Raw genomic sequence first — 19,818 nt, forward strand, 5'->3', positions numbered from 1 at the left:
CCTGCTCCGGGTACATTTGAACATTGTTAAAACAATGTTTTGATAATGAGTAGCAGTGCATCCACCGTTCCAGAGGGGGGAGCTGCGCTTCTGAGAGCTGGTGTGCTGATTACGTCACTTCCAGGTATTGGCCAATCACAAGACAGTTGGGAAAGCTCTGGTTGGCTGACCAATCACAACACTGTCTATCTTCTGGGTGTGAGATTTCAGTCTGAAACAGCACAACTGACGAGAGCTTCAGTGAGGAGAGATTTCTATTGGCTCATTTACAGCAACTAGGAGGTTTTTGACCATATAAACAAATTGATGTATACAAGAAGACCTCCATAACTCACATATTTATGTGCGATAGGACCACTCCATTTGTGCTTTAAGTTTTTAGTTCTCAGTCTGGTCTTCCCTGATTGTCTGCCCCGCCATACCACGTTTCACGTGTCCTGTTTGTCACACCTGTGTTTGATTGTCCCTGTGTGTCTGTGTTGGTTCACTTTGATTTGTTGCGTTTATTTAGTAGTTTATGTCACATTTCAGTCCTGTTTCCTTATGCTCTAGTTTCATGTGTTCCTGGTAAGCTCCTTGTGTTTCTGCTCCATGTTCTTTTTGGTCTTTACATTTTACTTCATAATTATTTAGTGCTAACCACTTCACCAATCGTGTGGCCCTACCAACCGTCACTGTTCACCTCACAAAGTCAACCTTTACTGATGGCATTTAAAGTGATAGTTCGGAATTTTGGACATAAGACCTATTTTCCAACTCAGCCGGTGTGATGGAGACGCCTGGAGACGTTTTCAAGAAATTTCATTCAGTTCTTCTAGTTGCCGAGTTCGCTGATGCTATGGCTAGCACAAGTCAATGATACAAGTTAGCATGGCATTAAAAACACTCATACCGACTCCACAGTGCACCCGAGGCAAATCGATTGTAACGACAGACTATCGATGTACATATCTGTGTTGATAGAATAATATTTGAAACAAAACTAACGTCGCATCGCATGACTTTTTGAGGGACTACTATCTCAGCGCTATACTTCCGGTTGAGGAATCAGTCCGCCGCTGCCGGAAGTATGACGCGCTGCTGCTGCTGCTGCTGGGACATAAATCCTTCAAATTGCAAGGTTGGTTTTATTTCAAACATTCTATCAACACAGATATGTACATCGATAGTCTGCCGTTACAATCGATTTGCCTCGGGTGCACTGTGGAGTCGGTATGAGTGTTTTTAATGCCATGCTAACTTGTATCATTGACTTGCGCTAGCCATAGCACAAGCGAACTCGGCAACTAGAAGAACTGAATTAAATTTCTTGAAAACGTCTCCAGACGTCTCCATCACACCAGCTGAGTTGGAAAATAGGTCTTATGTCCAAAATTCCAAACTATCCCTTTAAGAAGAAACTCATAATTCAGCACAAAGACTAGATTTTAAGATTGAATGATGAAATGAGGCAGCACATTCTGTGGTCCGATGAAAACCAACGTAACTGTCTTTGGTTCAATCGTGTGCTGATTTGTGATTACTTAACAGTTTGTTATGTGGATATAAATATGATTTTACAAGTGCATTAAGAAATTCTCATCCATCCTTCAGCCTTTACTGCAGTTTGAAAAGTCCTCGGCATGACATTCGTCTGTTGGAGCATCATTTTAGCAGCAGAATGACGACACTTTTCTAGAATGATCTGCAGTTCAACTGTAAATAAGTCTAAGAATAAAGAGTGATTTTACAGAATGTCCCAGCTGGACAGCAGCCTACGCAGATGTTATGACCTTTGAGGAGCATGTTATTGACTCTACCGCCTCAAAATGACTAAGCATTCATCTTTGTCTACGTTTGGCACAGTTTAAACTCATACTCGCATATTTCAGGAATGAGTGACCTTAAACCAAGTCTAGTCTGCTGAGTGAATAAAATGTGTGCATCATCCAGCAGAGTCCAGACTGGATCAGGCTGTGTTATTTCTATACACGAGTGGAGATAATGTCAACATGCCCGGGAGGTGACACTCAGACTGTGAAAATCGTTTGCACTCAATGCTTCATGGAGAAAAAAAAAACAACAGCAGCAGCAGAAAGATGTGGTTACCACAACAGAAAAAAGATTTCTTGTTGAATCTGCGGTTCCACTATGAATTCAACAAGCATGAAGTCTCGTTAATTGTTTCCAAGCAACACATCACCAAAGCCTCATTTCTCCATTTAGACTCTGCTAAAAGTCTACATTTAATTTACTTCCCCCACAGATTAGAATAACACTTGTGCAGATAGTAAACACTGACAGTACAGTAGTATATACTGTGTGTTCATATCCATGTGTGTAAAATAGAGATAATTTTTGGGATAATTATGAGCTTGTCCTTGGAGCTTTTTCCGTTTCCTTCTGCCAACACTCTTGTCACAGAGGAACAGTGGGACATTTTGGAAAATACATATTCACTTTGTCGGGGGAGTTAGATGAAAAGATCAATGCAGACTATTTCTGGACTACTTGTTGGCCAGCAATATCCTGGAGATTCAACTGGTTGCCTGGCAACCTCATAGTGACAGCCAGCAAAAAAATATATAATTTGGCATCAAACCCTTCATAGAATCACAGCTTCTTGTTTACACAGTTTGGTTTTCATGCACGAAAATGATGTTAATTCCAGAGCTTTAAAGGTGCTGCTATGTGGATTTCGGTAGCACTTAGACAAAGCCAATAATGGTCAGTCATGTTTCCATATGGGAATGATGGCTGCAGCAAGTTTGCTTCTCACAAGTATATTAGCTTTTTTGGTTCCTCTTTATCCTCATCCACATGTTTTTTGACCTGGACTGACAGTAAACAATCACAAGATTTATGAATTTCATTGTTTGTATCCGTTCCACAACGGAACAGCACAACTCACTCCAATCTTTGTATGACAGCAGATCAAAACTGATATGCTGATACAAAAGTGGATCCTGTTCATCGTAGTCTGAGCAGCTTTCATAATCCCCTGTCCCTACTTTGGGAGAACAAGTTCACTAAACGAGGACAATGTGCCGGTTATGTCGCTCATGTTTGACTGCTAGAAAAAATCAACTCTGACCTGCTGGACAAAGTTGATGACTTGAAGAACCAAAGTCTACATTCTACAAGAATCTGTAAAAGGCAGTGAGATGATTTCTAGTTTCTAGGACGGTGAAAAATGTCCCTACCTCGTCGACCATTGAGAGAGCTTGCACAGTCCGACAAAGTGACAGAGCCAAGATTAGCCAAGATTAATTATGATGAAGCTCATTAACTTCCAGGACAAGGTTAAAAGGAGAGAATGGAAGCGGAGTATAATGAGTCTCGCATCTTCATCTATCCTGACTTCAGTGCTCACCTCACGAAGGAGACGGCAGAAATGTGATCCTGTTAAACACAGGCTTTTTTATACGTAACATCATCAAGTACTTTCTCCGTGTTACTGTTGATCACAAACGGCACCGTTTTACCAGCCACAAGAAAAGACTTCTCCCAGGTAAAGGCTAACCTGTTGAGGGGTAACGATGCTTCTGTAATGTTCCCGTTTTGAATTGTTATGTAAACCCATTTTGCTATTCATGTATTTGCATATCTGTTACAGCAGGTTGTGACCTCCCGCTCTAAAGTACGTCCCACATGTGCAAGAATGGCAAATGATCTTTTATGTTTAAAGCTCTAACAGATGAGAATAATTTCCACCTACACTTATTTGTCTGTTGGTGGCCACTCTGACCTCTGACCTGTGGTTCTAAGGTTTCTTTGGATATTATCAATATTTCCGTCTTTTTTGTTTATCTGATAAAGCGGTAGATAATGCATGGATGTCTGATGTCTTTTCTGATAGCTATTTTTTTAATTTATGTATTACTTTGGCACTTATTTTTGTTTCAATAATAAATAATTCAGTAATCATGATGATACATCTCAAGGAGTTTATCCTAATAAATAAATTGGTATAATATCCAGACTTTATGCTCAGTCACCTATGGATGCAGCCTTATATTTAGCAAACAAGGGTGTGACAGTGTATTAATATCTGATATGTGATTATGTGTATTCTTCAAAAGATTGATATACAGTAAACTGCATCCGAAAAAAACAGAATCAACTTACTGGGTAGACACAGGGCGGAAAGTATACATATCATTTTCTGTCTCTTCCATCATCCATAAAACCCCACAGAATCATGGTGACTGTAATACAATTTCTGGCTCTGATGCTCATCCCAGATCCATCTGGCGAGTACTGAGCTCTGTGTTGGACCATCTCCATTAATGTACATTTGCAAGTAGGAGAAATCCAGGAATAGCAACAGTGGGCCATAACCATTAGTCATTCCCTATTGTCGACCACACGATTAGGAGCAGTATGTCACTGCATGTCATTCAACTAACCCTGACAGCCAAGCGCCGTTGTAGTTTTAGTACCTCGGCGGCTCGGAGGCCAGAACCGCAGCTGAAGCCAATTTGGATTAGACATAGATCTTTCCTTTGTTTTGTATTCCAGTAAACGAGAACAAAGTCTTGAATAGGGAGTATAAATTAAGGACATGAACATTTCATTGAAGTATTATGTCTCTGACATGTTCTAGCATCAGTGCATTCATTCATTAATGGGAAAGGAGAACAGGGCTGTATTTTATTCGATTGTCTCTCTGTGTCGTCTGCCAGAAGGTGAGTGAAATGTTGAACGAATCCCCGTTCACTAAAATTCCAGGAACAGTTGTGTCTGTCAGAGGAAGTGGTAAACAACTCTGTTACAGTCTGTACAGTCTCAGCACGTTTCTTCACAATTAATCCAATTAAATTCAAAGCTTTCAGGCTTTTTAGAACTTTAATATTGTTTCATAAATTAATAAAGTAAGAAGCTACAGGTAACTGGCTTTATTCTTCCCAAACAGATCTGAGCGCAGTCTTGACAGTAAGCTCCAAGGCCACAGCCTCATTAAGCTGCCACTGAATGATCTCAGCTCGTCTCTGCTTTGAAGAACCTTAATCAAAAGGAAGACTCTTTTTTAGTTCTGCTGGTGTCGTGCTTTTCTATTTTTCACATTTCATATATTTATTTTTATTATGGTCTGAATAAGAAGTCACAAATTCCACTAATTCATTGCTGCACAGAAATAACTCACCTGTCAACCCTGTGACCCATGTGGTTATTAAACATTCTCTAAAGTCCTGTTCTGTCATCACCTTAAAACCCTCATCACCACTGATCTGATGTTACAGTATAACCAGATATTTTGATGATTACAACTTGCATGAATGTTGAGTGGAAGCTTTGAGTTGAAATGTACTCACCTCTATAAAAGTCAGGCACCTCCCCATTGAATAATGCGTCTGTAAGAAAAGTTTTCAAGTCAGCAATTTGAACCATGACACGATAAATGACTTTTGTTCTACCGTCATGGCACTGATGTCACATATAATAATAATAATAATAACAATATGAGACTGTTGGTTGGCTGCTGTCTGTTGAAACACACCAGGAGAAATACAGTATAATGGTTTATTAGCTCTGTGAGGCTGTTTCCAGCTCACAATAATAGCAATGATTTTTATATAGGTAGGAATCTTTCTCGTCTTGCCAGGTGTTTCCCCTGAAAATGGTCCTGGCCTGTACACATCATATTCTACATGCTGAAGAAAACAGCTTTGTTTCTCACGGAGCTGCACAAAATGTTTTCTGACAGTAATTATTTTAAATTATTGTTATTCAAATGAAACTGAGAATTATTATGTAAATAGCACCGTTCCCTCTCATATCACAATCACAATTTAAGTCAAAACAATCGCAATTAGACATTTATTCTATTATACTATTTATACTATTATATCTGTCTTTTATACTATTATATCTATCTTTTGTACTATTATATCTATCGTTTTTACTATTATATCTATCTTTTGTACTATTATATCTATCTTTGGAACTATTATATCTATATATTTGTACCATTATATCCATATTTATACTATTATATCTATCTTTTGTACTATTATATCTATCGTTTGTACTATTATATCTATCTTTTGTACTATTATATCTATCTTTTGTACTATTATATCTATATTTTTGTACCATTATATCCATATTTATACTATTATATCCATCTTTTGTACTATTATATCTATCTTTGGAACTATTATATCCATCTTTTGTACCATTACATCCATATTTTATAATATTATATCCATATTTTATACTACTATATCCATCGTTGTATTATTATATCTATCTTTTGTACTCCCAAGAAGAGATTTGGTATCTCAGTGGGACCTTCCTGGCTAAATAAGGGATAAATTAAACAAATAAATAAATTAATAAAATAAATATTCAAAATTGTTGCTTAAATGTCAGTGTATGTGTGAGAAGAACATGGTGGGAAATCAAAGTTCCTGATCAAAGCTCCCATTTTTTTGAACAAATCTGAGAAGAAAGTTGTATGAATTTAAGAGTTTTAGGGCTGCTGTTTTTTTAGTTTCTTATTTCTTTACATGTACACACCTGCAGCATCAACTGCAGCACTAATATGAGAAGTTTAATACCATTGCATAAACATGGTAGTTAAGTCGAAGGAGCACGATTGTCACAGTAGGCAATAAATTGTTGATGAAAGCATCACATTTCCTTAAAAAAAAAAAAAAATCATGCACAAACAGTGGTGGTATTCATCTCAAGATCAAAATCTCACACATAATGAGATCATTTATGCCGACGTGTGACTGACCTGCAGAGGAGTGTGAAAGGAGGAGGAGGAGATGGAGGAGCAGGGTGAGGTGCAGCATGGTGCTGAAGTGAGAACCACCTGGTGGGGTTAAAGCTAGAAGCTCAGATGAGGGAACATTAGCGTGGACTGTCGGGATTTCCTTAAAGAGACGGGAGGAGAACAAGAAAAGAGACAGGCCGTTACATTTACAGAAAGCCAGTGTTGCTGTTTGCTGAAACTGTCAGTTTACAGAAATGTGATAGAATCTCCACAGAGATGAAACACAGGACCAATACATATAAACTGGCTGTTGACATGATTTACCCCTATTTGTAGACAACAAACAAGCCAATATGAGAGTCACAGTTAGTGCTTTTCATAACATCTTTAAAGGTCTGGTTTGTCTTATAAAGTTACTTCAATGTGAAATCCAACAAAACCATGTTATTTAATCACAAACGATTGGATTAATCCAATTATCTAAGCATTCGTTGCATGAAATTGTCCATAACAGGAGCCATTTGTCTCCTGATAAAACCTCACTGTGTGGAGACTGTACGTGCCACGAGCTTCTGCTGCACAGTGTGAACCATGAACACACAGTATTCATAACAACTTGGATGTGTTTCGGCTTCCTGTCAAGTCTCCAACACACAAGCAACCTTGATTGGTTGACACGAGATGACTGACATTTTCGACAGTTGCCAGAGGAAATCCTGGACACTGGTTTACATGAGTGGGCATCAGAGTGCTCACTCTCTGCCCACAAGATGTTGACATCACACCATAACACTGGCTCTCAGCATCGTGCCCACCAACATAAGATTAAATGCAACAGCTGTCAAAAGCTTGGAAGGACAGAGTGCTTACAGAGAGAAAAAGATAGAGTTTTCCATCATGGCTGAACATATTTCAGGCTGAAAATGTTCCATGTGATCATAGGAGATTCTCAAATAATGGTTACGCAGGAACAGGGGAGTAGAAATAGAGATGTGGAGTAAACACTGATGTCACAAACTTGAGTATCTGCCGATACCGATATCAGTCCAATACATCAGTCATTTTAGACCCTTTAAACTATGAAACTGTAAACACATTGTGTCATAAGAGACATAATTCTCCAACTGTGTATACATATTTCTATAACTATATATAGATATATGTAGGATGTTTGGATTGCATAGTATTTTACATTGTTATCTGTCTGATATCCGATCCAGTGATTTTGCCCAGTATCGCACCGGCTCATCCTTACTTTTAAAGGTGTATTATGTAATAAATCTAAAGCAACTGGCCATAAAATCCTCCTGATATGTCACAGAGACTCAGGAATAATGTTCATATAACAAACTGAACTCACCAACAACAACGGTACAGCCAAAATATTTGCATTAAAAAAAAATATTTTGCAGACTGCAAATCATGTTTATGCTTTGAAATCATGTTTTGGCATGTGGCGCCACCTACCGCCGTCTACCAATCATTGCAGTCAGTAGAGTCTCAGCTGACGAGCAACCACGGGTTGCCAGTTACATCTGAGCTACAATGGCGGCGATAAACAAAACTTTTGAAATTGAGTGTAGTAACCGTTTTTGGCCACATTCTTACATATGGCGCCTTTAAGTCAACCCAGTTAATCATTCAGTTAAATATCCTGTTGAAAAAAGCACAACCTCAAGGGAAATTAAATGGAAAACTGTGTCACTGTGTGATGGCAAAGTGTGTAAAGCTCAGCATCAGTTAGTATCAGTTGTCCTCTGACATTTTGAAAACAAATAATGTACCTTTTGCAGCATGATTTCCGTCAGAATCTTAATAATAAGTGTTTTTTATCGTTGCATGACGACTTACATTCGCAATCAAATTTATAATCTTGCGTTATTTTCTTCCTGCTACAATGTTGAGCTCAATATTAAAACACCTGTACGTGGTTTATCGGGTCATGCCGGACTGATGTGCATTGATTAGAGTGAAATTGAACATGAGGCAGACTATTAGAGCTTTGAAATCAGCCTGAGGTGTCGGCTGTCTCAGACTCAGAAAGTGTGACAGCACGATTGAGTTCTCACCTCCGCAGACAAACGGTGCTTTACTGCAGAAAATGGATTACTGAGGAGAATGTGTTTAATTTGCAAGCTACACTTGACACAAAGAAGAAAGAAAAAAGAAAGCCCTGGACAGTTATGACACACACAATACTTTGGACATAATGTCCAAGCTGTACAGCTGCAGCCAAACAATACAGAGGCGATTTCATTTTCACGCTGGCCTGTATCCTAGCAACACTTTTTCAAAAGGAGCAGTTTTTGTGCTTTGGGGGGGCCTTTTAGAAATGGCAAAGAAACAAGGCAAACACTCATTTTTTCCTCTGGAACAGGACTGCTGGTGTCGTTAAAACAAACACACAGTGTGCTCGGAGGAATCGCTGCAACTCCTGAAGTTGTTCAACTTTCCATTACAAATGATCAGGATACAAGTGGTTATTTGTAATTATTGTGTTGTTTCATTTTTTTTAAATTTCCTGATGCATCATAATGTGTTGCTCCAGGAAAGATGTGATGCAGATTACAGTACTGATTACGTAATGATTTGCCGGCATGTGTTCAGTCAGTGTTTGCTTGAAAATCCTTTTTATACCCATGTGCTATTCTGTAGGAAATAAGAAATCAGCAGTCAAAGAACTGAAAAATGTGTTTATTAAAGCTCTTTCCCACTTATCTCACTCCAGCTACATTCCTGCAATATCATTTCTCCAACTCATAAATCATAAATGATCTTAATAGATGCACTTATGAGATTAGAGTAGACAACAAGGAGCCTCTTTGGAGAATCACAGTACATGGTGAAAGAACCAATCCCATCTATCCCATTAAGAACTGTCACTGAGTTGATATAGTGTAAAAAATAAAGTCATACCAGTACCACACAGAGAGGCAGAATGCTCATATAATCAGTATTAATGGGGGCCTCTCCTGTCCTATCTTGGAAGCCTGAATGCACGTGATGAGAGCGCTCAAGTTATCAGAGTAAATCACCAGGCCCAGACGTGACAGCCCTCAAACAAGGCCATTTCTTTCTCCCTCATAAATCACACTCTGGATGAAGTCGGTGCTATTACAGCTCGTGCCTGTGGTTTTGATTTTGGTGGATTTTCTTTTCAATTTCAATCTCTCTCACCGTCGCTCCCCTTAGAATTCTCAACCTCATTAGTCTGAAATCAGAAATTATATTACATCAAGTCGAGGCCGCTGGTGCTGGTGCTGGTGGCGGGGGGAGGGATTTTGTCGCCGTACTGCGATGATTAATACCGTCATCTGTGATATTTATCATGACCCCGTCGCCCCCTTTAGGACACGGTGAGCTCAGTGAAAGTGAGTGAAACATCTCGGTTTCCGTGGCTTGGCCTCATGCGAGCTGCATAATCAAGTGAGGAACTGAACAGAAACGTCTGCCCTTATCAACCGGGACAGATGCGGCGATGTGGGGGAGGAACGAAGGGGAAACGATGATGGGGTGGAGGAGGGTACGATGAAGAGGTCAGAGTGGAGGACTTCAAAAGCAAGATGTTGCTCCTCCGACAGCCCCCACCCCCCTAAAGACCATCACCACCACCATCTTCAGTCCTTTCACACACACACACACACACACATATCCACAATCAACACCACAATCAGTCAGATTTACAGTAATCCTGCGAGGGGGAATCCAAGATGGGGTTAACGCTGGATTGGTCTTAATCAGTCAGAGGAGGAAAAAAAATTAGCACTGCTTTAGACACAGTGCCAGCAACTGCAGCATCCAATCATGTGTGATTTCCATCAGGAAGATCGCAGGTCTACAAGACGAGCACCTCATCACGCACTGTCACAGTGTGTGTTTCTCCTCAATTAGAACTCTCGTCTAGAGACCGCAGGGTCTTTAGAGCTGAAACAATCAGTCTGCTAATTGATCAGGTGGTTGACTGAAAATAATCAGCGTTTGATGTTTTACTTCAACTTCCACTCAAATGCAAAAAACACCTACTTTTGGCCACACCATACAGATCTTTAATCTACAAACGTTTGAAAAGATTGATAATTATCTCATATATGCAGCAAATAAAGGGCAGACTTTATGAGTCAGGTTTAACCTATTTCCTCATACTAAACTTGAGCTACACAGAAACGTCCTATTTGACAGATAATGTCAGGACTCATCCAACTTTCATTGAGAAAGTGCAGTTTCCAGAATGTCAAACTATGCCTTAAGAGTGAGCTGGTACCTCGGTACATCATCCCCTCTGGAACATTACTTAGACCCAGACATAAGATGTAGACTCAAATACTAATGATGAGGAAAACAACAGCTATTAAAAACACACAGAGATTTAGTGGCATCACCAAAAATCCTGCTGGTGGAGGAATATTGATCCAGATTAAATGAAGATGAAATGTTAAGTGAGACGTTGTGTGTCTGACATCTCCTCGAAGCAGCAGTGGTGACTAAGTCTGGTTTAAGGGGGCGTTAGTTTTATCATCTCTTTGGATTTATTTACCCAAAGCCTGATGGGAGTTTGAGCCTCCTGGTGCACATTAATGAAATTATAAACAGTAAAACTAATCAAGTATTGATGGACAAAAACACTGTTTTCTGTCTTCTACTGCACCACAAGCAACTGGACTTGTTTGTAGTTTGGAGTGTGTGGAGTTTGCTGTCAAATGCTAACTTTTACCATTTTTTCCTTTAAATGGAAATTGGATAAAGCATAAATCTCTTCACATGACAACTGCTATGGCGACATATTGTATTTTACATTAATACATATGCAACACATGCTGTGGTGCATTTCATTTTAAGTTGAAAGAGTTAGATTTGACCACATAGCAGGTAATATTGTTCGTCAAACCTATGAATTATTTATGGTTTAAAAAATACAAACTCATTCCAAATGAGCCACAGGAAACCTGTGTCTCTTCAGCCCCAGTGCTGAAAGTTGACCTCCCTCTGTTCTGTGTCAGAGTGGAAGATAAGACTATACTCTGCAACTGTTAAACAGGTTTATATCTCCCAGACGGCCAACAGTGTTATTCAATTAAATGAAAGGATGCAGACAAAGGCTTCCAAGTCTATTACACAGCAGATGAAGCAGTAACCCCAAGATGCACACACACAACTGCACCTGCTTGTTTCTGTTTATAAGCAAGACGAACAAGGTTTAAACCTAATTATGGCTGAGCTGTGGCCGAGCGATGTGCGTGCGTGCGTGCGTGCGTGCGTGTGTGTGTGTGGTCAATGTGCAAAACTATGATAAATGGAAAGTTGTTGTTTTCTTTACACACAACACTGATCGTTTCATTAGGAACACTAACACTGATACTGGCCACTTTATTAGGAACACTACACGTTCCTTCCGGTCCTCTCTCCCTCTATGTGTCCTCATCTTGCAGGTTGCAGGATCCAGATCCAGTTGCGAGGCTATATATTTATTATCATTCGCTACATATCTTCACCATTATTATTATTATGCTCTAAATAAAGTTGATATCACTCTACTTCTTTATCAACAATCTCTTCTGTTGCTTGTATAAACGACATTGTGCTACTATGAACATGTCATCACTGACTCAGAACTGTCTTGTCTAAACTTAGAACTTGATACAATTGTTGTATATCTGCTCCTGGTCTCTTTCTTCAGTCGACACTCTTAGAAATAAGGGTTCCAAAAGGGTCCTTCTACAAGGGCTGAGGTCCTACCTGAAAAACCCTTTCCCGAAGAAATGGTTTTTCAAGGGTTCTTGGTAACACTAATGGTTCCAGTAAGAACCATTTTGATCCAGAAAACCCTTTAAACCCCTTTCCTGAATAAAGGGTTTTAAAAGGGTTATTGTTGGAACCCTCCTAAAGGGTTCTCTATGAGGACAAGCCGAAGAACCTTATATGGTTCTACAAAGCATTTTTATTTCTAAGAGTGTACCTCTTCTCCCTTTCTGTTCCCCACCTCTCCGCTGTCTCCCATTTTTCCTTTCACCCCAACCAGTCTAGGCAGACGGTCGCACATCTTTGAGTCGGCTTCTGTCAGAGATTTTCTTCCTGTTAAAAGGGAGTTTTTTTCTCTCCTATGATGCCTAGTGTTTGCTTATTGTGCTCTCGATGACGTTGTGCCTTGAGATAATGTATGATGTGATTCAGCGTTACACAAATAAAATTTTATTGAATTACACCAATACTGATTATCAATACAGCAACATAAAAAGTACTTCATTTCTAGTTTAAGTCTTGCTAATGCCGACAAGTTGATGTCACCAAGAAGCAGGGTGTTATTGAGGTTGTTGGCGTAGCTGGGTCTCACCTGTAGAATAGTTTATACTCAATGGGACTTCCCAGTGAAATAAAGGTTAAACAAATGAATAAATAAAAATGAAACATAATGCAGTGGCAGCGCTGTAATACTGGTTATATGTCCAACACTAGCTTACCAACCGTTGATGTGACAATCAGTCACTCAACATCATGCAATCAAGATCTATAATGAGTGCAATCATGGAATCATTATATGGATTATTGCAGTCCAGACAAAGAATAACTGTCATGAGCTTAGTTTCTTGTGTGTTCACAATTAATGTCTCACTTTTTACTTTAATCAAAGCTCAAATAACACTTAATATAATAATATAACACATGCAATAATATGTCCTTCCAAACTCAGAGACAGGAACTGTATGAGGTATCATTCATGATGTAATCCAGCTGCAGACAATCCAGTCATGGCTTATTCCCTGTGTCAGTCTGTCTTCCTTCCATCTGACTCTCTCATTCTCTGCATCTTACCCAGAAGAAGCCGCCATGCTAATGTAAGCCACTTAAACCAAACCTCTGCAGTCAACACAATGCCCCCAAATGCCGACCAGGCTCAACGACCTCAGCTGATCTTAATATCACCAACGTGAAATGGACCTGGACTGAAGCGGTCAGTAAACAAATGCAAAAATGCAGTACATAATCTGAACCACAGATTGCTCCATGTAAGGCAACAAGGAAGTCATCTGGATTGCAAGTGTTCAACCGAGAGAATCATGAAGACAGTACAAACAAAGTAGGTGCTAAGATTACTACATGGATGGTTTATCTACGCCTGTGTTTTTCTATTTCTGTAATTGCTTATTGGCTGTAAACCCTGAGATGGGCTTCTTGACTATTCTTTTATGAACAAGACTGATAAGAACATTAAATGAAGCCCAATAAGTAAGAATTGGAAGAGACAGCAATAAAACTGGGATAAATACTGGACTATTGACGACTGCTTTAAAATATCTGAACGGCTCTGAAACAGTAATTAATCAAACATTGACGCATTGACCTTTCCACGCAAAAGCCGAGAAAGAATAATACTGAAGACAATCTCAGATATGAATGTGCTTCCAAGTATGGAATGTATGTCACATTGCGCTTGATAAATTGTGCCATAGAGGCAAAGGTCAGAGGAGACGTGCGCTCCATGAAGAACAAAAGCGTTCCGCTTAATTACTTCACGCTGCATCTGCCCAATAAAGAGATTGGTCAAGATGTTTCTATAGGAGGAGACACCAGTGACATGTTTTAAAAAAGGTTACTCATCTTGGTCCCATTCACTGAAGGGTTACACACGCTGTAAATAATGATAATTACAGAGTGACTGAGTGGCGCTTGCAGCTGATGTCTATGAAAGCTATATACAGATAAAAGATAAGAGTTCATATATAGCCATTAGTGTATCCTTAAGTATACCAAGCAAAACAGTCTATATAGTCAGATTATGCAATGGAAGGACAGAGGGAGAGTGTCATTTTATTCTACAATGGGCAGCTTCAATAAATACCAAACAATAGAATGATTGCGCTAGCACTCAGTCCATCATTGGGGTGTGAACTCAACTTTGAGTAACAGATTAACAGAGGGAGTGATTAAAAGCATTTGCACCAAAAGCCACACACTTTAAACTTAATTGCCCCCAGGTCAAGAATTAGGAGACGACCACCACCACCACCACCACCACCACCACACAAACCTATGAGACGCAGTCAAACAATCAGGAGAGTGTGTGGTGTGTGTGTGTGGTTGTGCCTCTCAGTGCTTACCTTGCTGTGGAGAGCTATAATGACAGTGGCTGTGTGATGAGATGAGCTACTTAACAGCCCGTGTCCTCATCCCCTCCAACAGGCCGACACTGCCAAGTGTCCTAAATACTCCACTCTATTGTCTGCTTCAGAAAATGAGCAGTGCTGCTGGATCTCTACGAGGCGGAAAAAGCAGGATAGAAGGACAACCAGAAAAGAAAAGGCCAATTCCCTGAGCAGGACAGGGAGCCATGCAAATAGGACCCCAGTGAAGAAGCTTCCCTGTGGTGAAAACACTGCACAGAGGGGTCTTCTCTCACCACTGTGGCCAAGATGGGGTTTAATCTTTTAAGCCCCCCCCACCCCACCCCACCATACACACATACACATATAAACCAAAAGGCTCCAGCACAACAATTCAAATTGAAAACATAGCCATTTTCTCCCCCCTGCACTCAAACAACCCACTGACTTCCCTCTCATCATGAGCCTGGCAGTGAGCCACATGCATCATCAGCACTGTCATAAACATGCTCACTACTGCTGCAGAGGAAGCTGCTCTTTCTACGAGGAAAAACAATGTATTGCTGAAATACAGTATGTACAAGAAAAGGCATGCTTTGCAAATAAACTTTGCAAAAAAAATGACAAGACATGAAAGATATCCTTAACTATTGGCTAATATATTTTTCAGTCATCTCTCTATAATTATACTTAATCACTTCTCATCATGTGTCTTTACTTACAAGCTATCTAAATGTCTAAAAGAGAAATTTATGTTCAACTGTTCCTGAGAAAATAACCTCAATTTATCACAGCAGGGGTTTGGACAAGGTTTGGAGTTTGCATGTTTTCCCCATGTGTGCGTGGGTTTTCTCCTGGTTCTCCGGTTTCCTCCCACAAACCTAATACATCCAATATGGGGATTAAGCAAATAGGACACTCTAAACAGTGAATGGTTGTTTGTTTCTACATGGCCTTGTGATGGACCGGCGACCTGTCCAGGGTGTGACCCGCCTATCGCCCTATGTCAGCTGAGGTTGGTACAGCGCCCACTGGGACCCTCATGTGGAGGATAAAGCGGTAGAAGATGGATGGTTGATCACAGCAGATTGTTACATGTCAAAGTTCCAGCCGAATAGTATTCAGCAATTATTTCCATGTCTTCGTTTTCATTTCAAGTACTCTGTGACTGCATTGTGCACAATGGTGATGTTCTAACCCATTGATAAAACATCTGTCCACAGATGGACAAACCACATTTACTGTAGTAGTGCCGTACTCCTTGCTCTTACAGCTTGAAAAAAGCTCCTTCCCTGAGGCTGTATATAATCTTCTCTTTGAGAGTCATTGAACTTTTTAAAAGGTTTAAAAGATTTAAGGAATACAGAGTGCATTCATTCAGCGGAGTGCACTGAAACATACCCATTATAATCCTGAATTCACCGATTTCTTTACCCGACCTTCGAGTCGTTAAAGCTCAGCAATAAGGTCAAGAGAGCCGTAGATGGTACTCGAGACAAAAATCCAATCAAATGGCTTCTATTCACATCAAACAGAAGGAGCGACTCACAAAGTCAACAGAGTAGTTAAAAGAAGCGACAAGCACCGTGTTTTCCTTTTAGCGAGTTCATGAAGCACAAGCGCAAATCTCTCGAAGCATGTGCAGCGTTGTGGGGCGAGACACGGAGAGAAGAGACGACGCAGAAGGCTCGTGTCTGGCTGGATTCATTCATATGCTCCCCCCCCCCCCTCTCCTCCTCTGGATGTTGTTCACCCGATAATTCTGACTCAGCACAATCTAACCCTTTTACAGGAATACAACGCGATCGTTTCCTTTCGAGCGACAGCACACACACACACACACCTGTGAGAAAATGCATAATTAATGAGGAAAATATTCCCCAGCGCTTACATAATCCACAGGCAAAAGTAAATAGTAGGAGTACGATGAGTGTGGAGTATAGGGTGCACACAAGTTTGCAGACGTAAATAAGACTGTTCCACCACATCGCTCCGACAATAACAGCACTTTTGTTTTTTGTTTTAACCAGAGTTTTTAAGATATCTGCACGTTTGTGTTGGTAGATGATGGACAGTGTTTCCTTTATCATTGAAAAGTCTGCTACAGCTAACAGAAGATGCAGATGAGGCGTTTTCACTATGCTTAGTTATTATCCTGCATCTAATTTGTGGACCAGTGAAGTTAGATGGAAACAGATCATCAAAAACTGAATAAACATTAAAAAAAAAAAATGAATGGCAAATACAGTTTAAAATAGATACTGTGCTGAAATGGAGTGGAGAGTGTGCGACAGTGTGTGTGTGAGTCATTTTTGTTTGTGTGTGTGTCTTTTAGCAGTTTGAATTCTGCAGTGTCCTGATTTCTGCTCCCTGTAATCACACTTGATGTGGCGTTAAATATAATGAGAAGACTGAACGCACGGAAGGGAAAACAAAAGTGCATATTCAGTGACACGTTCTTAGCTCCTGAAAGAGGCATTTTTTTAAATACATATTTAAGCTTTTCATTGCTTTGTTGTTGTTGACTTGTCTTAATGGGTTTCTTTTCTGCAAACACTCTCTTCTATGGCAGCGAATTGGTGTGTTGATGCTCAACAAGAAGACAACTGTCACATCACATAACGCAGGTAAACAACCCGTCCTCTTCCCTGCTGCTTGTTCATGGTTGATCAATACAATGAAAGGCAGTGTTACACATTCTCGAAGGCTCAAATTTAAACTCAAATAAATTGGCCGTGATTACACAGATGTGATCATCTCTTCAAACCCTTTTTTTTTGCTTCTCAGAGAATGAGCAGAACAAAAGAAGGACACAATACCGAACATGTGAAAACAGAAGAAACTGTACCAACAGTTTCTCTAGATGTTGCTGTTGGTCGTGCTTCGAGAAAACGTTTTATCTCCTAAGATCAAATAGAAGATGCAGGGATATATGATGTCACACTGATGCTGTTGATTGACCGTAAAAGCCCATACATAAAATTTTGCTTACATGTAGTGATAAATTAGTGATGATGTTTTTGTGATACACCAACTGCATGTGCAGCATTTTTTTTTTTCAAACAAGGCCCAGGAAAACAACACACACCAATTAACAATGCACATTTAGACGATTCGGCCCTGATGATCATACATGACACGGAAAGCAGAAGTTATGACCCAGCCCTAAGCAACGACTCGAGAAAAAACATGGATTACATATTGCACTTTTAGAAACACACAATGCAGACAAGGAGCAACAACAAACATTCTAATAGCCACCAACCATCTTTGCAACATCGCACAAACTAAAAAGGAAACTTGTGCAGTCACCGCACGCAGACAGAGTGCAGAACATTCACATCATGCTTCCAGAGCTTCACCCTTCTCCTTGTGCAGCACTGCAGTGTTGATGGAGGAGGTTTCATTCACAAGCAAATAATTAGCCATTCTCTGCAGAGGACAGAGTCCCAGAGCCAGCAGAGTTGACACACACACACACACACATGGATACACGCGTGCTTGGTAACCCAAGAGAAGTGAGCAAACTTGCTCAGAAATGGTGCTCTGGCACCTCCACCCAGCAGCAGCAGCAGCACAAACAAACCAAACAGTGAGCTCATCAGTCTGCCACCAACCTCTGTTCCCGTGCACACACACCGCCCCGAGGTGCACACACATGCACCCGTAAGCGTTGAGTTGGCAGCAGCAGCAGCAGCAGCAGGGAGCCAGCAGTAACATATCTCTTTTCCAACACTATGGCTCAGGATTAAGTCTGCGACTGCTGGTTAGCAACGGCCGTCACGTTGTCCCGCCTTCCTCCATCACAGGGACTGTGCGGGACAGACGTCTGCCTCCATCACATAAACACTTAGCTGGCAAATCATAGGGCTCCCCAGCTGTGACCTCACGTCACAGTGGACGAGGAGGAGGAGGAGGAGGAAAGACGGCACAGTGGCGACGGAGGGGGGGGGGGGGGGGGTGGGAGACTTACAGAGAAAGGCAGAGTAATAACAGGGGCAGCCTCAGTGGGGATGAAACAAATTATTACAGGATGGAAGGATAAGTAAGAAGACGACAATGTAGCAAGATAAGGATGTTTGTTCATTGTTGCTGCTGCTGCTGCTAGAAGAAGAAAATATACAATATGTTTCTTGCAAGTTGCAGAGGTGAGAACACACTGTAGGAGGGAGGGAGGGAGGCAATTCCATTCTCTCAGGTGGAAATAAAAAAAGCATTACATCAACACTGCAGGAGGCACAGCCACACTGAGGCAGCTGAGCGACGACAACAAAACAAACCAGACTTACTGTCCCGCTGCAAATCCTCACCTTCACTTTTTCCTCCCCCGCTCTTCTTCTGATTAAGCTCTTCCAACCATCCTTTGCTTCATCCTCTTCTTCCCCCTTATCCCTGCTTTCTATCTTTCCTCTGGCCCGGTCTTGCTGGCGTTCCTTCTCCTCTTTTATCAGGCCTTTTACTCCTCTCATCCATAATGGATAGTTTGAAGATATCTGCTTCCTGTAGTGGGCCCTGTGCCCCTAGAGCCACTCAGACTGTATTGATTCCCGCATCAGAGGAGTCATCAAGGCACAGATAATAAGGCTTAGAGTCACACAAAATTTCCTTTATACTTGGGGAGTCTTTTACACTCTGTCCTGTCCAAAATAGTGAGTATTCAAATGTAATTAAAGCATCTATTGATTTACAATCAGATATTGTCCAATCTGGAAGTGTATTTACGAGTACTTTTCATCTGTCTGTTTCTCTGGAATGTCAGAGAGGACAATCAATGCATTTTTTTTTTCAATACGTTACACAGTACTTTCATACAGAAACAATAGCCCATATCCAACAACAATGAGCAGAGAAAAAAGGCACAATTGTTTCAGCCTGAGGAACTCACTAAAGTACATGAATCCTGTTTTCCTCATGTTTTTTTCCGTGTGTGCCTGTCTGACGCATGTCTTGTCACTTGTGCTTTATTTAGGCTCATTAGACTCAATATATGTGCCCTATGTATTGGCTAGCCTGCCCCTC

General features: G+C 40.6%; 1 protein-coding gene across 2 annotated transcripts in view; it reads right to left on the minus strand.

The window, feature by feature from the left end:
- The window catches only part of LOC310930562 (contactin-1a-like), a 63,546-nt gene that overhangs the window by 25,300 nt on the left and 18,428 nt on the right, over positions 1–19,818 (minus strand). Inside the window, exons 1-3 of one of the 2 annotated variants that reach the window (XM_083893591.1) lie at positions 19,110–19,159; positions 6,725–6,863; positions 5,295–5,333 (exon numbers count right to left, since the gene is read on the minus strand). In XM_083893591.1, coding sequence (XP_083749717.1) covers positions 5,295–5,333; positions 6,725–6,782 — 97 coding nt within the window. In that variant the 5' untranslated portion in view covers positions 6,783–6,863; positions 19,110–19,159. Of the gene's footprint in view, positions 1–5,294; positions 5,334–6,724; positions 6,864–19,109; positions 19,160–19,818 lie in introns of those variants that run through there. The other variant, XM_083893590.1, reaches the window with a different exon arrangement.

This window comes from Microchirus variegatus, assembly GCF_963457635.1.
Source record: "Microchirus variegatus genome assembly, chromosome: 8".
In the NCBI taxonomy this organism is placed as follows: domain Eukaryota; kingdom Metazoa; phylum Chordata; class Actinopteri; order Pleuronectiformes; family Soleidae; genus Microchirus; species Microchirus variegatus.